Raw genomic sequence first — 18,949 nt, forward strand, 5'->3', positions numbered from 1 at the left:
AAGGTGACATGAAACTGTAAAAATGTGTCACTGGAAAGCAATCTGCTCAACTTTGTATCAGGTCCAGATTGAATTGTTTGAAGTGATTGAACTGTCCAGATCTGGACCAGAGTATGATTATATTGAGTATGTGGGGACCATCCGTTAATGTCTTTTAAAAGTTCTCACACAGAGAGACTGTATTAGACTGTGGCTTTGAGCTATTTTTTTTTTCCTTTCTCCACCAGCGTCTAACTCTGGCGTAATGCCCTTTTTTGAGCTATAAAATCAGTTTTTAGGTCATGGCAGTGTACTGACTTACTTATCTCCAAACAGATACTGAAAATAAAACATGATTCCGCTCATTCCTCACTGAAACCACACAAATACACTAATTCACCAATTAAGTAAAAAATGTTGCTCGCTGTGTCCCATGATTTCAATGAGAATTGTCAACAATTCCAAAAAACTATTTTAGGCAAACAGATCAACTTTATTCAACTCATAAAACTACCACAGAACCTCCCGTGCTTCCTCTCGTTCCTGTTTGTCACGTTTGCCTGCCCTCCCAGCTGGCTTACATGGGTCCTGCTAGCCACCAGCCTTGTCTCCCAGTTGGCTAACCTCTGGCCTACTGGCCACCGCCTCACCATCACCCAGATTCCCAGGCTCCCAGCTGCCTGGCAACGCGGAGCCGCAGCTGCCCAGCACCACAATCGATGCCCAGCTGGATTGAGCCGGATCTAGAGCCGGCCATGTGTTACTCCGCGTGTTTCCCTGCTGTAACCTGTTGGCTGTACCTGCCAGCCTGGTCCATCCTTTAAGCCTGGTGCTCATCATTTTACCTATTAAAGATGCCATATTGTGAAAATGGGTTTCCAATTGTGTTTTATGTTTTTTATAAACTCTGAGGTGTAAAATAAAAGCCAATTGGGCGATCTTGACAGGTTTAGACAGCACTAATGTTATAGTGTGCAGGTTAACGGCTAACAGTTAACTAGCGGAGTGAGCGAATGGGTGAGCGAGAGCGAGGGAGCGGCAGTGTGGCTGCTGTCAGGGCAGGTTTGAGAAGTGTGCCGATGGGCGCAGAGCTGGACGAGCTGTATAAACTGTAAACGTAGGTGTTTAAATGTGTATATTACGATCCACGTGTTACTGATGCAGCCATTTTTTCCATAGCCCTCCGCCAAATCTGATCCCAGGCCCGCCTTGTGAGTTCATCTGTGCTCAGCCAAACGGAGCATTTGCTGATGAATAGTGGGCGGTTACCTCTGCCTGGCAGCAGAATCTGACCGTGTGTGGCTGGGACAGAGAAGAGCCCCTTTAGAAAAGCGGGAGAAAATCAAATCAACACCATTATGGAAGTGTTTAACACACACACACATAAACAGTACAGATATAACTAGAAAAAGAGTTAAAATAAGGGACCTTTAAACTCCCTCCTCTGCACCTGCCCACGTGCCTGTGCTTGGTGTCCTCCCTGCCTTTTGCTGCTTCCACCAGCCGTGACATAGTATCCAGCTATTTGTCCTTCTCTCCATCTCTCTATCCATCTTACTGCCCTCAGGCTCTCTTCAATCCATTATCTGTGTGTGTGCCTGAGACAGTCACTGAGTTATTAGTGGGCGATTAGCCTTCTGACCCACTGCTGCACTGTCTGTCCCAGTGAAAGGGCGTGTTTGTGTGCCTTTTTTATCTGCATACCTGTCGAGCGCTAGCGTGTGCATGTGTGCGTGCGTGAACAGGTGAATTTGTATATATAAACAGAAACTGCCTGTTTAATCAGCAACGACCCATGGTTTTACATACTGTATTAAGTTCCATAGGTATCCATCTATTCAAATTGTGTTGGCTTGTACTTCCTGTTGTACCCGCACCTGAATGCAAAGCTTGACATATGTACTTCCCTTCTCAGAAACTCTATTCCGCCTCAATCAGTTTTATTGGGGGAATGTCCAGCGCAATTATATTTTTTTTGTCCGGTCTGAACCTGCCAAGTGCTCAGCTCTCACAAGTCCTGAAAAGTACAAAAAAATGTCAACAAATTACTGAATGTTTTTTCAGCAGTACTCAGCTTGAACTGACAACTCTGTAATGTAATAATGTGTTCAGTATTTGGCAGCTGTCAGATTGTCATAACACATGCAGCCTAATAGTCGAAATTTGAAATTGACTTTTCCTTTCAGTTGTGTTTGATGGAGTTGCTGTATTTGCTATGCTAAGTATGCCTGCACTATCTGAACCAACATGTCTGCAGGTGGCATCTTCAAAAATACCTAGCCACGTCGCTGGGATGTGTAAACCATCAACAAGTTAAGGATTTTAAGGCACAGTATCTATGTTTTCATTGTGTTCACTCTCCATGTCCTTACACACAATTTGTGTCTTTTGATTTAGTTTTCTTCTTTGTGTAAGGTGTTATATGTCTAGGTTGTTTATGATCAAATAAACAAAACCAGTTTCTTTATCATGAGCAGTAATTTCACAGAAATGTGTCGCACAGAAAAACTTTTCTCTTGTTAAAAGGCCTTGTTGCCCTCAGTGTTTGCACCTTCCATCCCTTCTAAGTACGGCTTAAAGCGTGTTGACTGAAGCTTTTCATAGCATCCATGTGTATCTCACCCAAGTTTTGCATATGATCACAGCTGCCGGAAACCTGACTACAGATATTCCATCAGTGGGGACATGATGTATCCCACTGTCCTGCAATCCCAGCGTAATTCAAGATTTACATCTCGGGATTTACATACACACTTGAAGTGTGTCAACCAATGATAACTTCAAATATTGCTATTCTGTGAAATACACAGTATGTAGGTATGATGTTCCAAAAAAAACAAAACAAAAACCTTCTCAAATCTGCACGATCAATCTTTTTGTCTTGCAGTACATGAACCACTTTGGTGAGGAGCCTCTCCGTGTGACGCTCCCCGCGGCCGCAGCTTTACACGCCATTCAAAACGCAAGCGTAGCCAGCCAAACCACAAACAACGGGTTCACATTCACCGACTCGGCCACCAGTCCAAGGGGGGAAAATATGAAGCAATAAATAAAATAACCACTATCTCACTTCTTTCATTTCGTGAAAAGGCACAGATCTTCTCATGTGTATGTGTAATTATTTCCCTCTCCGGCTCGGCGTTGTCACTGGGGACTGAGGCTGTCGAGTCGCTGCCAAAGCCCCATTCACTGTCTGCACATAGCCAGTGTTACGCAACGGCTAATTACTTCCACTCGGCCCCAACAAAACCGTGGAGAGGAAGAGGGAGAGAGTAAGAGAGAGAAAGGAACAGAGGGGAAAGAGAGTGATAAAATAAAATAGACAGAGGGGAGGAGAGACAGCGAGACAGGAGGACAAGCAAGAAGAAAGTCAAAGAGGAAAAAGACAGAAATTATAAAAGGCAGACGAAGGAAAGGTAGGATGTGGAGAGATAAAGTAACAAGGAAAAAAGAGTGCTAAGAGAAAAAGAGAGAGGAGAGGAGGGGGAGAATGAGTGCGAGGGAGAGAGCAAGTAAAGGACAGAAATAATGGGAGTGCAGGACAGGGAGACAGAGAATGAAGGAGAGATAAAAGACCATCTTCCTCCTCTCCCTGCGTCTCCTCCGCTGTGTTTTGGTAAGGAGAGGCACAAAGAAAACAACATCAAACCATAATGACCTCTACACCAGCCGCCAAAACAGTTTTACCGAAAATCATGCCGCAGCGGCCAAATATGGTCCAAGGAGAGAGGCAAATGTGGAAGAGGAGTGTTGTCAAAGCCAGACGGGGCCCGCAGCCCTTTTCCTCTCCAACAATTTTTAGAGATGATGTCATTATTCATAAAAAAAAAAAAAAAAAAAAAAAAAAAATAGAAAAAGAAAAATGTGTCTGCGCCTCTGGCTTGACTAGAGCGAAGGGAAGAGGGAAAGGTGGGAGAAATGGAGGAGGGAAGGCAAGGAGAGGGGGAGATGTAGAGATTAAGACATCGAAGAGAGAGGAAGGAAAAAGAGGAAAAGAGAGAGAGTTAGATGGGGACAAAAATAGTTAACAGAAACAGGAAAGAAACATGACATAAATAGAAGAGAGAGGGGGAGAGAGGGAAAACTACCTCACTTCATGTTTATGCTTCTCATGCTTTATGCTTTCTTATTTTTGGGTTACCAAAATCTCTTTAATATGAGCAAAATTTAGAATAACTAAATAACTCGAATAAACCTTGATAAAACATGTGAATTAGTGAGTTTTAGAGGTGAAGGAAGGAGGATTTTGCATTCAAGAGAGGCAGGTGAGCCGTTTCCCCTGTTTGCTTTAACATTCCTCAACTCAACCCACATTTCTTACTGCTTCTTCAACTTCTTCGCCAATAAAGAGAAATAATGAGTGAAAGTAGTACGAGCACTGCCACAATCGCAGAGAGCTAACTGTCAATTTTTGAGGAATAAAAAGAACCCCCACGTGTTTGGCGACACCTGGGCCACAAGGTAGCAACGGTGACCCTCCGCACACGATCAGCGGCACAACTGCTTCGCACCAACACGAGCCTGTTGCTCTTCGATGGAGAGAGCGAACATCGTGCAACTTCGCGGCAGTTCTACCGCGTGCGCTGCAAACCATTCAGGTTTTACAACACTGCACCGAGAGTTAAATCAATTTCATCTCTCGGTGTTGCCCCACCATGTATACATGTTACACCAGATATACATGACATCCTGTTATCACACAACGGATCAAATCTACTCATTGATGCCTTTTGTTTTTTTCAGTTCTACAAAGTACGGGACGCTGTTCTTTCCCTGTACTCTAAAAGGGGGAGTTTGTGGACTGTTCCAGGATTTTCTTTTCTTTTTTTTGTACCCAACTCTGAAAAGACATGACTTCCTGTGTGGGAATAAGGTTTCCTACCGCCGATTCTGCTCCGACCACAGAGGCTTGTATGGGCAAATCCAAGGAAGTCTCAAGCATCGCTGGTGATTTCAGCCCAAACGAATCACAGAGCAGCGTGAGGAGAGGAAAAGAACGAGGCAGGGGAAGAAAGAGGGGCGTCGAGATGACAGACGAGACAAAAAAAGATGAACACACCTCCGTCTGAGACTCTGAGACCATCAGCTCGGTCACACTTACGTTTGCCGTCTTCTCCTTTATCTCATCTGTCCATTTTCACTCCATTTCAACATCACTGTATATCACTTTATCATTCTGTCACATATAAGATAATAGATAAGCCCCCATTCACTCATCTATCCTTGCCTATCTTTGCCATTTCTCTTCCTCTCCCAATCTGCTCATTCATCTCTCTGCTCTCGGGCTCTGTTCAGTCTCTCAGCTCCGCACTGTTTGTGTGTGTCTCCTGAGATATGATCCTATTAGACAATGTAAACAGTAAGGGTGACACATTTATCCTTTCAATCTCAGAATCATATAAATGATCCAGATTCCTTTTTTTTTTTTTTGCATTTTCATTTCTATTATTTATTACCTTTGTCTCCTGCCCTCATTAAGACTCAGAGGAACTCGATTTTTCATTTCTTGTTTTTCTATTTTGGAAACTCAATTTCTTCTCTCGAGTGAAACTGTTTATGCAAGCGTATTCCCTTGCAAGTCAGAGACTGTTTCAGGTTTCCTCATCAGGTATGACATTTCATTCGGCAACACTTGATTATTTGATTCGCAGTTTGCATATAGTTTGTTTGAAGCGCTTACTGTATGTCACTGGATCTGCCTGGAGTTTGTACTCACACAATCACCAACCAGCTCCTTTTTGCTGCAGTTAAGCTCAATCATCAATTAGCAACAGGCTAATTTTTTAACCTTATTTAAAGTAGACAGACTGAGTGGACATAATATATATATCTTTTTTTAGAATAATAAGTGTTTTCCACTCTAGTCCTTTAATTCATTGGAGGAAAAAAAAGGAAGACAAATGACACAAAATGCCTCCAATGACATCAAACACTTAAACTCAAGAGTAGAAACAAGAGGAACACACACTTAAACTCTTTCAAATGAAAGAGGTGGAAAACATTTATCAGGCTTTTCATTTTCTACTCATCATGTTCACTCTGTTTCTGGCTGTTTCATAGGCAACAAAAATGTAACGTACAGAAGTTCTTTACTTTTCTTTGACTTCTTTCGCTTTTCTCGCAACAGGTAAAAAAAATAAAAAAAACTAACAGAAATCTCACATGACTGGATAATTTGTCTGCCTATCAAAGAGAATGCATGCTTGTATGTGCGTGCGTGCGTGCATGCGTATGTGTATGTGTGTGTGGCCTCCCAGTATGACATGTCTGTCTAACAGGCATTACCAGGCAGTCTGAGCATTTTCATTAGTTCCTAGAACGCCAAACAAACCACATGGGTATGTGAAGCAGCTGCAGTAGTACTAGAGAGCCACAACAACCTACTGGGGTGAGAGAGAGAAAGAGACAGACAGAGAGAGAGGGAGAGGGAGGGGGGGGGGGGGGGGGGGGGGGGGGGGGGCGCAGACTAATCTACAGTACGAGAGTGAATATAAGTGGGTCGAAGTGCATGCCTGCACACATCTGCCCACCAGCTTGGTTCTGTGTCTGTGCATGTTTCGCTCCCTGCATGAGCATTCAAACATGCTTCCCAGCGTGTGTGTGTGAGAGATTGTTTGTCGGCGTAGATTACCGCATGTAGGTGTGTGTGCATGTATTCCATGAACAAGTATATAACCCATATAAGTGTAATTACATGCAGTTTAAATGCAGTTTTTCTCACTACAATTCAATGTCAGATTTTTCCCTGAACTGTTCCATAAATGTTCATGAATGTGTGACAGCTAAAAAAGATTTGTTTTGTTGGATAATCTCAGTTAAGACTTTTCAATTCTCATGGCTTCTCTGCTGCACGCTCGTTATGTCACATTTATCGAAATGACTTCAGTCGTATCGACGTTGTACTAGAGTCTAAAATTTCAGAACTTTTCCAAAAGTCCACTGAGAATTAGGCAGTTTTCCAGAACAACTATTAGTCATGGCAAACAAATGTTCAAATCTCATAACTCACAGATCTTTTTTTTTTTTCTTTGTGATGGGAACTCCGCCAGTGTCTGTGTGTTTATGGCGGTGACATAATGTCTATGTGCGCTACAGCCACAGGCTCAACCGGTACTGAATCACTGTTAAATAGATAACAATTCCTCCTGTCCAATTATACTGGCACAGAAAAAGCAGTCTTAAAAAAGACAACATGGACTGATTCTGCCTTTCAAGGACCTCACTGAAATGGAAATCAAAAAAAGGAGAATCACCTGTGGTCATTCGCTCAATATTAAACTCTCGCAAGGGTGTGGTGTGTGTCGCATGTCCTTGGTGTGTCCTACCTGACCACAGGCTCCGGGATGGCCTCCACGTTGGCAGGGACCTGTACTCCCTTCTCCCACTCTTGTCTCCAGGGGTCTGAGAGCACGTAGAAGTCGTCCGGGCCGAGCTGGGCCGAGTCCGGCAGCTTCATGGCTGTGATGAAGTCGGTACGAAACACCTGCGCGGGCAGCGAGGTAAGAGGAAGGGGAGAGAAAGAAACACGGTTCAGTTAGATGGTTGAAAGCAGTGTGTAGAGGAGGTGGGACGGCAGGACAGAGATAAGGAATGGGTGATCCATTTCATGACCTTTTTGTGAATTTGCGAGATTACTTTAGCGTGCTTTTGCGATCATCTTCTCCCTAATTCAGTTCAACTTAACGGTGCAAGAGAAAGTCTACAGTACAGCACTTTTTATTCAGACCTGGGAGCAGATAAATGCATTTGTTCTTCACTCCATGGTCGGGTTTCTGCGACTCTTGACACATTTCGAGATCAGATAGAGGCGTGAATCAAGATCATGGTTTAATTAATGGTTAAGTTCTTTGTAAGAGACAGCAGACAGAGACTATTATTTCATGCTCTGTTTTGTCCTAAAAAAAAAAAAAAAGTGTTGGCACTGACAACTGTGCATCTTTTTTATTATTTATACAGTGCATCACATTACAAGCACAAATACAAACACGGAGCAGTTGTAGCTGACTGACAGGTGATCCACTGTGACACCGTTATCTGCCACTAACGTTGCTTTAGATGATGCTGACGCCGAGAGAGGAAGACGTCTCGCTTCATTACAACCTCAACTCCTCTTTCCTCACATCTCTCCCTTACTGTCTCCCCCATGTAAGACGCGAGGAAGAGATGTAAGAGAGTGAAATGAGGAGAAATTGTAGCCAAATGAAAACCACCTACTGACTCATTAAAAGTGTGTGTACAGCGCGTAGGAGGACTCTATAAAAACAAAACAAGGGGTGTGTGTGACCTGAGGGAGTGGGTGTATTCATGCAGACACAATCATTCTCATACATAATGTGAACACGCACACACCTACAAAGACAAGATACACACACAGACAGAAACACACACACACACACACACACACACACACACACACACACAGTCTGTCTGTTCTGACATGTTCTAACAGGGACCCGAAGCGAAGATATTATCAGTCATATAGTCAAGGACATCAGCAAAGAACACACACACACATAAACACACAAACTCACATAGGAAAACAAGCCCCACACACACACACACACTGGTGCCAAATCAACCGTATGACTTCACTCTACATTTTATCATTATTTTCTAAGCCTGCTTATCCCTGCTTTATTAGCTCTTCTCCTCTGTCCTACTCCCTCGCTCCCCCTCCTCCTCCTCCTCCTCTCCATTAACCTCTTCCCTCTCTCCATCTCTCTTCCCTCTCTCCCTCGGTGCCCAGATGTGTGATGTTTTTCCTTACCTTGTTTATTTTTGACCCAAGAGACACAAAGCAGAAGAAGTGTTATAAAAAACTTGTGAGAGAAAGGATGAAACTTTGCAAACCGACAGGTGTGCAGGACAGAAGGCCAAAATGCAAAACAAAAACAAAAGAAAAAAAAAAATAATCACCAGCACACCGTCGCCCCTTATGGTTAATTTATTAAATCACTATTTTTCAGTCAAGCGACCTTCATCGGGAATTTCACACCAATAAGAATGAAACAGAGGACGTGCTGCTGGACGGAGCGAGTGCAATAAAAGAAACTGTTCAAGGAAAGAGGCGACGAAAATATTAATAACATGAAGTGAAATCTACAAAAACAAGAGGAAAAGAGAGAGAGTTTCCATTTCCATAAGATTATCCATATCACAATATATATATATATCGCTTTTAAAATATAAAGTTATGACTCCTACTATATAATAAAGGCACTTGTGATCATGAGGTTGCTGGTTCAAAGTGGATGCCTTAAAGACGAGCATAAAAACCCTTCGAAATATGTTTATGCAAGTGTTTTTATGCTGCAGCTAAGAGACATGACCGCACATGGTTGCTGGTTGTCATAGTGACACACCAAGCTTTCTGGCATGTGTGCATGTTTTTTTTTTTTTCCTCTTTGAGAACCTAAAATGTAAGACGTATTTTACTTTTAAATGGAGCAAAAAAAAAAAAAAACAGTACTTTCAACTGAACATGGTGCTGAATTTTGAGTCATTATCTTAAGTTGAATACAAGAACAACAAAAGGGTGCACATCAACACTGACCTGCTGAAGAAAAAGAGAAGACAAACTAGATGTAAAGAGGTACGAACCAGAGAAAGGGGGACAAAAGCAATCAAACAGAGTGAAGAAGCACAACTGAATGGGAGGTGGAGAGAAGAGAGGAGAGGAGAGGAGGAACGATTTAGTGCTGTGGGACGACAGGGAAATGAGGGAGAGGAGAAAAGGGAGTGATATTAATTTAAGTGAAAAGAGAGATGAAAGACAAGGACAGATGAGGATCTGTGTGTGTGTGTGTGTGTGTGTGTGTGTGTGTGTGTGTGTGTGTGTGTGTGTGTGTGCGTGTGTGCGTGTGTGTGTCTGTGTCACAGACCAGTATATGAAAAGGCCATATGTAAAAAGCAGCATCCTTGCTTCTGCTGCTTGGCTGCCTGCACCGTCTGCCAGCCAGCACAAATAAATAATGCAATGGAGCAAGAGGACGAGTGTGTGTGTGTGTGTGTGTGTGTGTGTGTGTGTGTGTGTGTGTGTGTGTGTGTGTGTTTATGAACAACACGCCATGAATGTCCATGTGCACGTTCAAGTTCTGCCCATGTGTTTGTTCCTCTGTGTGCGTGTGTGCGTGTGTGTGTGCGTGGGTATGCAACTGCATGTTTTACTGTGTGAATAACTGTGTGTGTGCGTGCCTGAGTGTTTTAAAAAAGTGTGTGTGTGCTCGTGCGCGTGTGTGTGTGTGTGTGCGCATTAGACAGTGAGCCAAGGCCATGATGAATCTTGCCTTCCCCTTCAGCAATAGGAGAGGAGGAGAGACAGAGACTGAGGGTGATCCACTCCTCCTTAATCTTTCTCTCTTTTTTTTTTTCTTTTTTCCTCTTTCTGTCTCTTTCTCCCTTTCAACCCACTTTCTCTCACTCTTTCGTCACACTCCCCAGCAGTGGGGGAGAGCAGAAGAGAAGGGGAAAGAGGAGAGGTTAAAGGAAAAAGAAAATGAGAGGAGAGAAGAAGGGATGGAAAAGGAGGAGAGAAAGAGGAGAGGATAGTATATCAGTTTTATTACTGTGTGTTTGTACAGGAATGACTGCGGCTAATTAATGTCTAGGAAACACTATTACAAGCTCCTGCAGTTTTATGTCCTGCCTTTTTCTATCTCTCTGCCTCTCCAGCTCATCTCCACCCTCTCTGCCACCGCTCACCCTCTTCGTCTTTTTCTTTTTTTTTTTTGCTCTTTGTGTGACAGACGCTCTTTTTGTGACGGATGGCTGGCAGACAGATGGAAATGGAGCATTATAACCAAAGATGACAACACCAGGTAGACGGGCAGAAAGTCAGACAGGTAGAAGGGCAGGCGAGCGCTTGCTGTTTTCCGAACTGTCGAGGAAATTTCCGCGCAAAATATGAAATACAAATGAGGTGCATTTCCCCCCCGGCTTTCAGAGAGTCAGAAAACACATCCAGCGGAAAAACGGGAAAAAAACAGAGTCCTTCAAGAGCTGATTAGATTTGAGTAACTTGTTTATCCTCTACAGAGTTGGTTAATGTCGGCTGTATTTCATGCAAAGACAAAAAAAAAAAACAACGAGAAGCGCTTGGCTGTATTATAACAGAACAACTAATGAAGAGTTATGTACGAGATTGACAATACTAATGTCATTTCTGGCGGATTTTGGTGGACACAGGCTGTTGTGCAATGAGCCTGGAGCGGCCATGGAAACTTTTTCAGTAATTACTCAAAAAGTGCATTTCTCTCTCCATTTATCACATGATTTATTTATTGCTGGAAAGATTTTTCCACATCGATCAAGCCTAATAACTTTGTTCTGAGGACATCTGATTGAATTTTGCCATTTCCACTCAGCTTTCCAAATTTGATGAATCATAATTCGCAAATGAACATATTGAGTGGATGCCCAACTCCTACAAAAGAGGGAATGATACAGTAAATTTTCCAACAGACAGACAGAAAATCCCCTTTAGCATGCAGTTAATTCATATGTCATCACCGTCATGCATTGTATTCAGCCGTTCCTGGCCATTTTCAGTCAGATGCTCATCAAGTCTGTTTACGCATATCCTTTTATTTTTCTGCTGTAACACGATGAAAACACCTAATTATTTCCTAAAAATGCTGCAGCGAGGTTAGCTGAAAGGAAATAGCTTCATTTACTCTTTCTACAATTATCTACACACCAGAGACACCGCCAACATCTGCCGCTCTCTTCTGTACAGCCTGTGAATGTCTGAAAAGCTTGATCATTCAGTTTTGGAATCCTACAATTCAGATAATAACTTTCTCTCCAAATCATGATTCAGCAACAATCAAATTATTGAGTTTCTGTCTAGAGAGATCCTGAGTTGCCTCATTTCCCCGAATGTGACGGGCTGTCATGCTATAAATGTCGCACTCCTTTGCATTTCAATAACTCAAGTTTAATTTTTTATTTTTTTTGTTCCGTCATCAGTTTGGTTTGCATCACAAGCTATCCAATCACGCAGCGCCGAGTGATCAATGACCTCTCACTGAAACTGAATAGATGAGATTCAGCTGCTCAGACAAGGTTCCACAGAAACTCTTGTTCAGCATTAATGTGAGAGCAGGAAAATTCACACACACGCGCACACACGCGCAAACACGCGCACACACGCACACGCGAGCGCGCACACGCACACACACACACACACACACACACACACACACACACACACACACACACAGACGCAAACACACGCACGCACGCACTGGAAGTAATGCATACGCTCACAAACGCTCGCGCAGAGCCACACAAGCAGCCATGGTCAAATAAACACAATCGGTTTCACACACACACACACACACACGTAGACACACAAACGCACGCAAACACACACACACACACACACACACACACACACACACACACACACACACACACTTTCCCCTGGCCAGTCAGTCAGTCAGTCAGTAGATCAGTATGCTGTGTTGAGTTATGGGCTGTATGCATGCAGGGCTCTCATTAAGTCCAATCTAGATCTGGACCGATGACATGAACAGGGGCTGTGGGGTGTGTACTGTGTGTGTGTGTGTGTGTGTGTGTGTGTGTGTGTGTGTGTGTGTGTGTGTGTGTGTGTGCATGCATGTGCGTGCACTGTTGCACTAGCAGGGGGGCTACCAGCCTGACGGGCATTAATAATCACACTCAAAAACACAGGCATACTTAGCAGAGCGTCAGTTATCCGTCTGATAACTGATCAAGGCTCCATCACTAATTTTTACACCTTTAGAACTACCCTCACTATTACTATCATTACTAAAACTACTACAACTATAGAATGACTTAAGTTTTAATTAAAAGACTTCTATGAGAACATATGACTGTACTGATAATATTATGATAACTGCAAATACTCCACTAATAGTGCAGATGTATTAGTGAGCAGACTGTCAGTTTCTGCCCCGTCTGTGCTCAGAGTGATAATTAAAGTGGATGTCTACTGACAGTCCATACACAGCTGCATGGGGATAGCGTTTATGTTTTTAAAATGCATAATGATGACTCCCTTGTAAGTGGTCCAGTTATTCTTGCTCAACTGTTTTGCACATGTGGACCTAAAAAATAGATTTATCATGTTTCTTAGACATTTTGCATTTGTTAGGGAAAACTAATCTTTAGTCTACAGTTTTACAACTGTGAAATGTGTTTACAATTTAGAATAAAAAAGTGCACATTGTTGCTACTTTGCACAATGTTTTATTCAGTATGCAGTAAATTCAGGAAAGCACATTGGAATGAAGAATCAAATCAAACTGAATCAACATATGTGATCAATTCCGCTATCCAGCCCTAATGCTGCTACTAGTAATGGTAATATTTTAAGTTATTGTGACACCATCATACTTATATAGTACTTTTCAGAACAAAGTTGCAATATGATTTATAGCAGTAAAAACACAGTAACAGTAAACAATAAAATATGCTCCACGAGTTTCAAGAGCTTAACATTACTAACTAACATAATACTTGTGTTCCAAACAAACTACTTGCGATTTCTACTACTTGTTCTCATACTAGTAGACTTACTTCTTCTACAACCAATAGCTACAAACACTTTATGCTACTACTACCAGAAACTACCAATAAAACTATAACTATCACTGCTTCTGCAGCAACTATCACAACTACTACTACTGACATTTCTGGAAGGTTCACTGCTACACCTAGTAAGAATTATACAGTAATTATATTTCTATACAGCATAAACATAGCTACAAAAGAAATATAAACTGCCACTATATATAGATACATATTACAAAATCAATCAGAGATTTCCGACGGGAACTGGGGATTTGAACCTGCAACTTTTACAGGACAAGGTGAAAGCATAAGCCTGCGCCAGGTCTGATATAGCTTGTTTGTTTGTACGCTGTATGAGGCAGTTTGCCTGTCCGTCTTAGCTTGTGGACTGACTTGTGTCTCTGACCATCTGCAGAGCGATGATAGATTAGCGGAACAGTCTAGCGGAACAGAAACCACTGATGATGAATGTTGAAAGCTGACATTTTAAACCAGGAACCACACGTACACTCAGGCACATACAGACACACGAAGACATGTTCGCGTTGACGCCGAAGCAGAAACATACATTCAAATAAACACGAGCACAAACACACACTGATACACAGAAATTACACAATCGAATACACCCACTCGCGCACATAAAAGCGGACATACAACATGGGTTTATACATGGTCGCACACAACGGCAACAGACACTCAATAACAATCCTAGAGTGCAATGAGAAGATGCTTGCACACACTCACACAGGTGCTCACCCAGCCTCCCTCCCCACACAACGGACCTTGATATTGTGGTGCTGCTGAGCCAGTTTTTTTTTTTTTTTAAAGCACAGTGACAAAGTGCTTTAGGTGCATTTGAAGGCCAGCTGACATCACACACCATCGTCTGACTCGCTGTTTATCTTGAAAAACATTCAGCCTTGTTGGATGAAAAGGATGAGAGATGCTCTCCACTTCACTTCTGGTCCCGCTGTTATTATTAGACTGCTAAATTCTGGCAGGGCCGCTGTGATTACGGGTGCAAGAGTGGTGCGATAGTTATCGGCACCCCATGAGGTGCGAAAGACACATAAGGGCAGCATGAGTCCAGCTAAACGAACTGAATGTACAATGTAGAAGTGATCTTGACCAGGAAGGACTGTAACCAAATAAAATAACCCAAATTATACCAAATCATAGCAACTATCCACTCAAATCAAGCAACATAAATGTAGCCTAACATAACTATAGTTTAGTGTTGAGTTACAAAGGGCTATAATTAACGCAAAGGAATTGTTAACGCAAAGCTACAGCTACAATAATTATTATCCAATTTATCAATAAATACTAATAATAGGTAATAAGAGGTAATAATAAAAAAAAAATCTAAAACATTGTTAAGGAAATAAAGTATTTCATGCATTGCATCCGACAATGTCAACAACTTTTTTATTTTTTTGTAGGCTATGTGAACAGAGCAAGTTCAGGTTTATAGACTGGTTGTTCACAGTATAAATGGAGCTTCTACCCTGCAGAGTCAACTTACAGACTTTAAAATAGCACCTGCAGTGTGATACAGGAACAAAACAAGAGGCGAAAAGCTCAGTCCTGCTCAAACGTCTCTAATAAAAGCTCTGACACTATTAATCAGTGGTTTAAAGTGGATGCCTTAAAGGGACAAGGATAAGGATATATATTCGAAATATATATTTATGCATTTATGCTGCAGCTAAGAGACATGACAGCTCATAGTTGCTGGTTGTCATAGTAACACACAAAGCTTTCTGGCATGTGTGCATCTTTTTTTCTTCTCTATGAGAAAATGTAAGGCGTATTTTACTTTTGAATGGAGCAAAAAAAAAAAAAAAAACTTTCAACTGAGCATGGTGCTGAATTTTGACTCATTATTTTAAGTTGAATACAAGAACAGTGAAAGGGTGCACATCAACGCTGACCTGCTGAAGAAAAAGAGAAGAAAAACTAAAGGGGTACGAACCAGAGAAGGGAAGACAAAAGAAGAAATCAAATAGAGTGAAGAAGCACAACTGAAGGAGAGCAGAACAGAAAGAAACGGGAAAGGGAGGTGGAGAGAGGAGAGGAAGAGAGGAAGGAGAGTTTTTTCTCTCTGGGCATCATGGCTACCTGGCTCTCCACAGTGCGTCATGGCAGATGTCGACTCACAGAGAGAGGATGCTAATTTTAGCAGCCACATCAGAGCGCAGGGACGGACTCTAATGATTGGCTGCTTGGAAGGTCCACAGGACTCAGTAAGAAGTGTGTGTGTGTGTGTGTGTGTGTGTGTGTGTGTGTGTGTTTGTGTGTGTGTGAGTGTTGAGTGGGTGATTAAGAGTGAGAAAAAGACGGAGGGGAGAGAAAGGGGTTGATGAGAGAATGACAGACTGAGAGAGAGAGAAGAGAGCAAGCCTTTATGTGTGGATGTGTGTGTGTGTGTGCTCAGTGCATTAGTACAGTGACTCAGTGATTTCATTTCACACACACACACACACACACGCGCACACACACGCACACACGCACACTTTCTCTAACAATGCACCCCAACAGGAATCTGTTGCCTTATCAACCAGTGTACTAACTGCACATCTCTCCTCAGCAGTACAATACTCAGTTCTCAATGAATCCATAACATTACAGTTCTATTAATGAATTGTTATGTCTATATAAAGTCAACAAATCAAAGGTATCCAAGGTGATGTCTTGTTTTTTCCAAAACTTCAATACATACAGTTTACTATCATAGATGACTAAAAAAAAAAAAAAGAAGCAACATCCGTTACACAAACTTCACTGCACTCGACTATCTTCTTCTTCTTCTTCAGCAAAAACAATGTTTCTCCATGTTTTTTCTTTATCGAATGACCACAAGCCTCTGAAAAATGGCCGCCTCTCCTATTTATTTCTCCTCTCAGTAAGCTGAACAGAGAGGAGGAGAGAGGGTGGAGAGCCAAGCGCAAGAAAAGGCAAAGACATATCTTTCACAGACGAACAGAATGAAATGGGATGAAAAGACAATGAGGAGAAGAGGAAACGTTTGGCTTGTCTTACACCTCTCCAAATGCACCGACTGACAGAGGAGGGGATCGAAAGGGATAGCAGAGAGAGAGAAAAGAAAGTGCAACTTCAACTGGCGAGCATCTTTTCCTGATGTTCTTCCAGGAGAAACCTTTTATGCCGAATCTTGTATTTCTCCTCCATTTTTTTTTTTTTTTTAAATCTCTGTCATTTTCCAGCTTTCTCACAGCCTGGAAAAATAAGTTTTCAAGGTGGTCTGAAAAAAAAAAAAAAGCAATACAAAAGAAGAGACAGAGAAGGAAGAAAGGTACTAGATTCTAACTTCTAGAAGACAAACTGTCCCGTATCAGCTGCCCAGACAATATAATCAAGACCTGATTAGCACGTAGCACAGGTGCTCTTACAGTAAATATTCATGACATGCTACTCTCTATCTTGATACATTGCAATAGTGGTTCAACGCTTACCCAGTTCATTAAAGCATCTTCATTTGCTGTGCAAACCACGAACTGTACCAGAGAAACGCTTCGCATTTCCGACAACAGCAACCACCATCTATTTTTAATAAGATGATGAGCAAAACAGTTGAACATGAAAAGATGTGACAATAAGCATCCGAGGTGTTTAGATCAACATCATCTCTAACCTAAAAAGTAAGGTTACATTTCTGTAGGATGATTGGATAAACCCCAGTATGAGCAGTTGGTAGAATGATGCGTGATGTTGAAACGATGATTATACATACATCATGTCAAAAATGTTTTTAAAATTACATTTGAAGCGACTTTTTTTTTTCCGTGCCACGAATGGTTATATTGATGCAAAAACTCTTTGACAACCCACCTGTGACTTTCACCGCTGAGCCCTGAGGTGCAATTCAAACATTTTTTTTTTTTTCTCCTCTCTTTTCCACCATTTATGGCATCAAGACACAGTTCTGATGGCAGCTTGTTCTTTGTGTGAGCGCTGCAGAACAGGCACCATGCAGGGCAAAAAAAAAAAAAAAAAAAAAAAAAAAAAAAAAGGAGCACAGGGCTGAAGAAGGCTTTCAGCGCGCTCACTACACCCTGCCTCAGCTCAGGACGGATGAGAGGGAAAGCGGCATAAAGGCAACAGTGGAGGGAGTCACTGTTATTATGCAGAAACGTTATGTCTCGCTAAACTGAATCACCCGCACCAACAGCCTGTACCGGCTCGACACTTTTAAAATAACACATAAAGGATTTGATGGGAACGTGAAAAGGATTTCCTCTCGCTCTTTCTTACGGTCCCCTCTCCCCTCTTAGAACTGAATTGTCACATCCGTTGCTATTAGCCTAGCTTCGCACAGCCGAGCCCTGAAAAGGCACTCAGTCTACAATTTATGTCCCCTCATTAGCGTGAGACGAGACAGTGAACAGGTCCTTTTGAGATTTCTCTGAACGCCGGCTCCTCATCACAAGCCCTGGCCTGAATGATGCGTGGAGCGATGGCGCTCTCCTCCACGCCAAGGGCAGGCTGATTGCCAAAGGCTTCACTCAAAGGTCACGCAATTAAGCTTTGTTCCCGCTTCAATAAGGCTTTGACTGACTGACTGCGCTCCTCCATTTGAACAGATGTGATTCTTGGCCTCCAGCAAGCTAAAACTCTGCCCTCCACAATCACGTACTCAAAGGAAACGAGTCAAAGTAAGAGACAGAAGAATGCTGAAGAAAAGGCAAGAAAAGATCATCCGTGTAGCTCGTCCACAAATTTAAAGTTTAATATCAATATGCAGGACTACAGTGGCTTAGAGGTTAAGTGAGTTGGATTTTGAGCTAGAGGCTGCTTGGACCGGAGTCTGGTCAGGGAAAAGCTTTTCTCCTCACATGTCCTTGGGCAAAGCATTTAACCTCCAAATCTCTTCAGCGGAGCTACTAAATGACCATATGTCAAAGATGGTAACTGTACTGCATGAAAATTAAGCAAAAACAGTTAGCATATCATTTCAGAAATGAGGAAGTTTTGAAAGGCAGAGCAGAAAGCGATCATCGATAACCTCTTTTAGTACAAAAGTTCAAGCAAAAACAACAGGCTTGAACAAGGCTTGTAACCCCCCAAACCCCTCCAGTGGATCTGCTGAGGAGAGGCTGTGCTTGTACTCTGCAGCTCCCAGGTGCTAATGTGTGTAAAATCATTAACATGAAGCATAAATGTTTCCAAGAGAGGGAAAGAGAGAGGGCAGACATGTTCAGAAAAGCTTCCCTCAATAAATAAAGGTTAAAAAACTGGGTCACTGACAAGAAAGAGTGAAGGAGACTTAAGAGGCAGGAGGGATAAGCCAATTTCCCCCCACAGAGTCCGATGCAAATATCATTCTTCATATGGCAGGCTCAGGCAGACGATCTGGTAAAATGGCAAGCAAAGGCTGGGGGGAGATGTG

The 18,949-nt window shown here is 42.4% G+C and overlaps 1 protein-coding gene across 1 annotated transcript in view; it reads right to left on the reverse strand.

The window, feature by feature from the left end:
- The window catches only part of jade2 (jade family PHD finger 2), a 184,368-nt gene that overhangs the window by 125,024 nt on the left and 40,395 nt on the right, over positions 1 to 18,949 (reverse strand). The window contains exon 4 of the mRNA XM_023413054.2: positions 7,305 to 7,462. Within this exon, the coding sequence (XP_023268822.2) occupies positions 7,305 to 7,462 (158 nt within the window). The remainder of the gene's footprint in view (positions 1 to 7,304; positions 7,463 to 18,949) is intronic.

The sequence above is a fragment of the Seriola lalandi genome, unplaced genomic scaffold, assembly GCF_002814215.2.
Source record: "Seriola lalandi dorsalis isolate HSWRI2012SDOR001 ecotype SW California unplaced genomic scaffold, Sedor1 jcf7180002054502, whole genome shotgun sequence".
Lineage (NCBI taxonomy): Eukaryota > Metazoa > Chordata > Actinopteri > Carangiformes > Carangidae > Seriola > Seriola lalandi.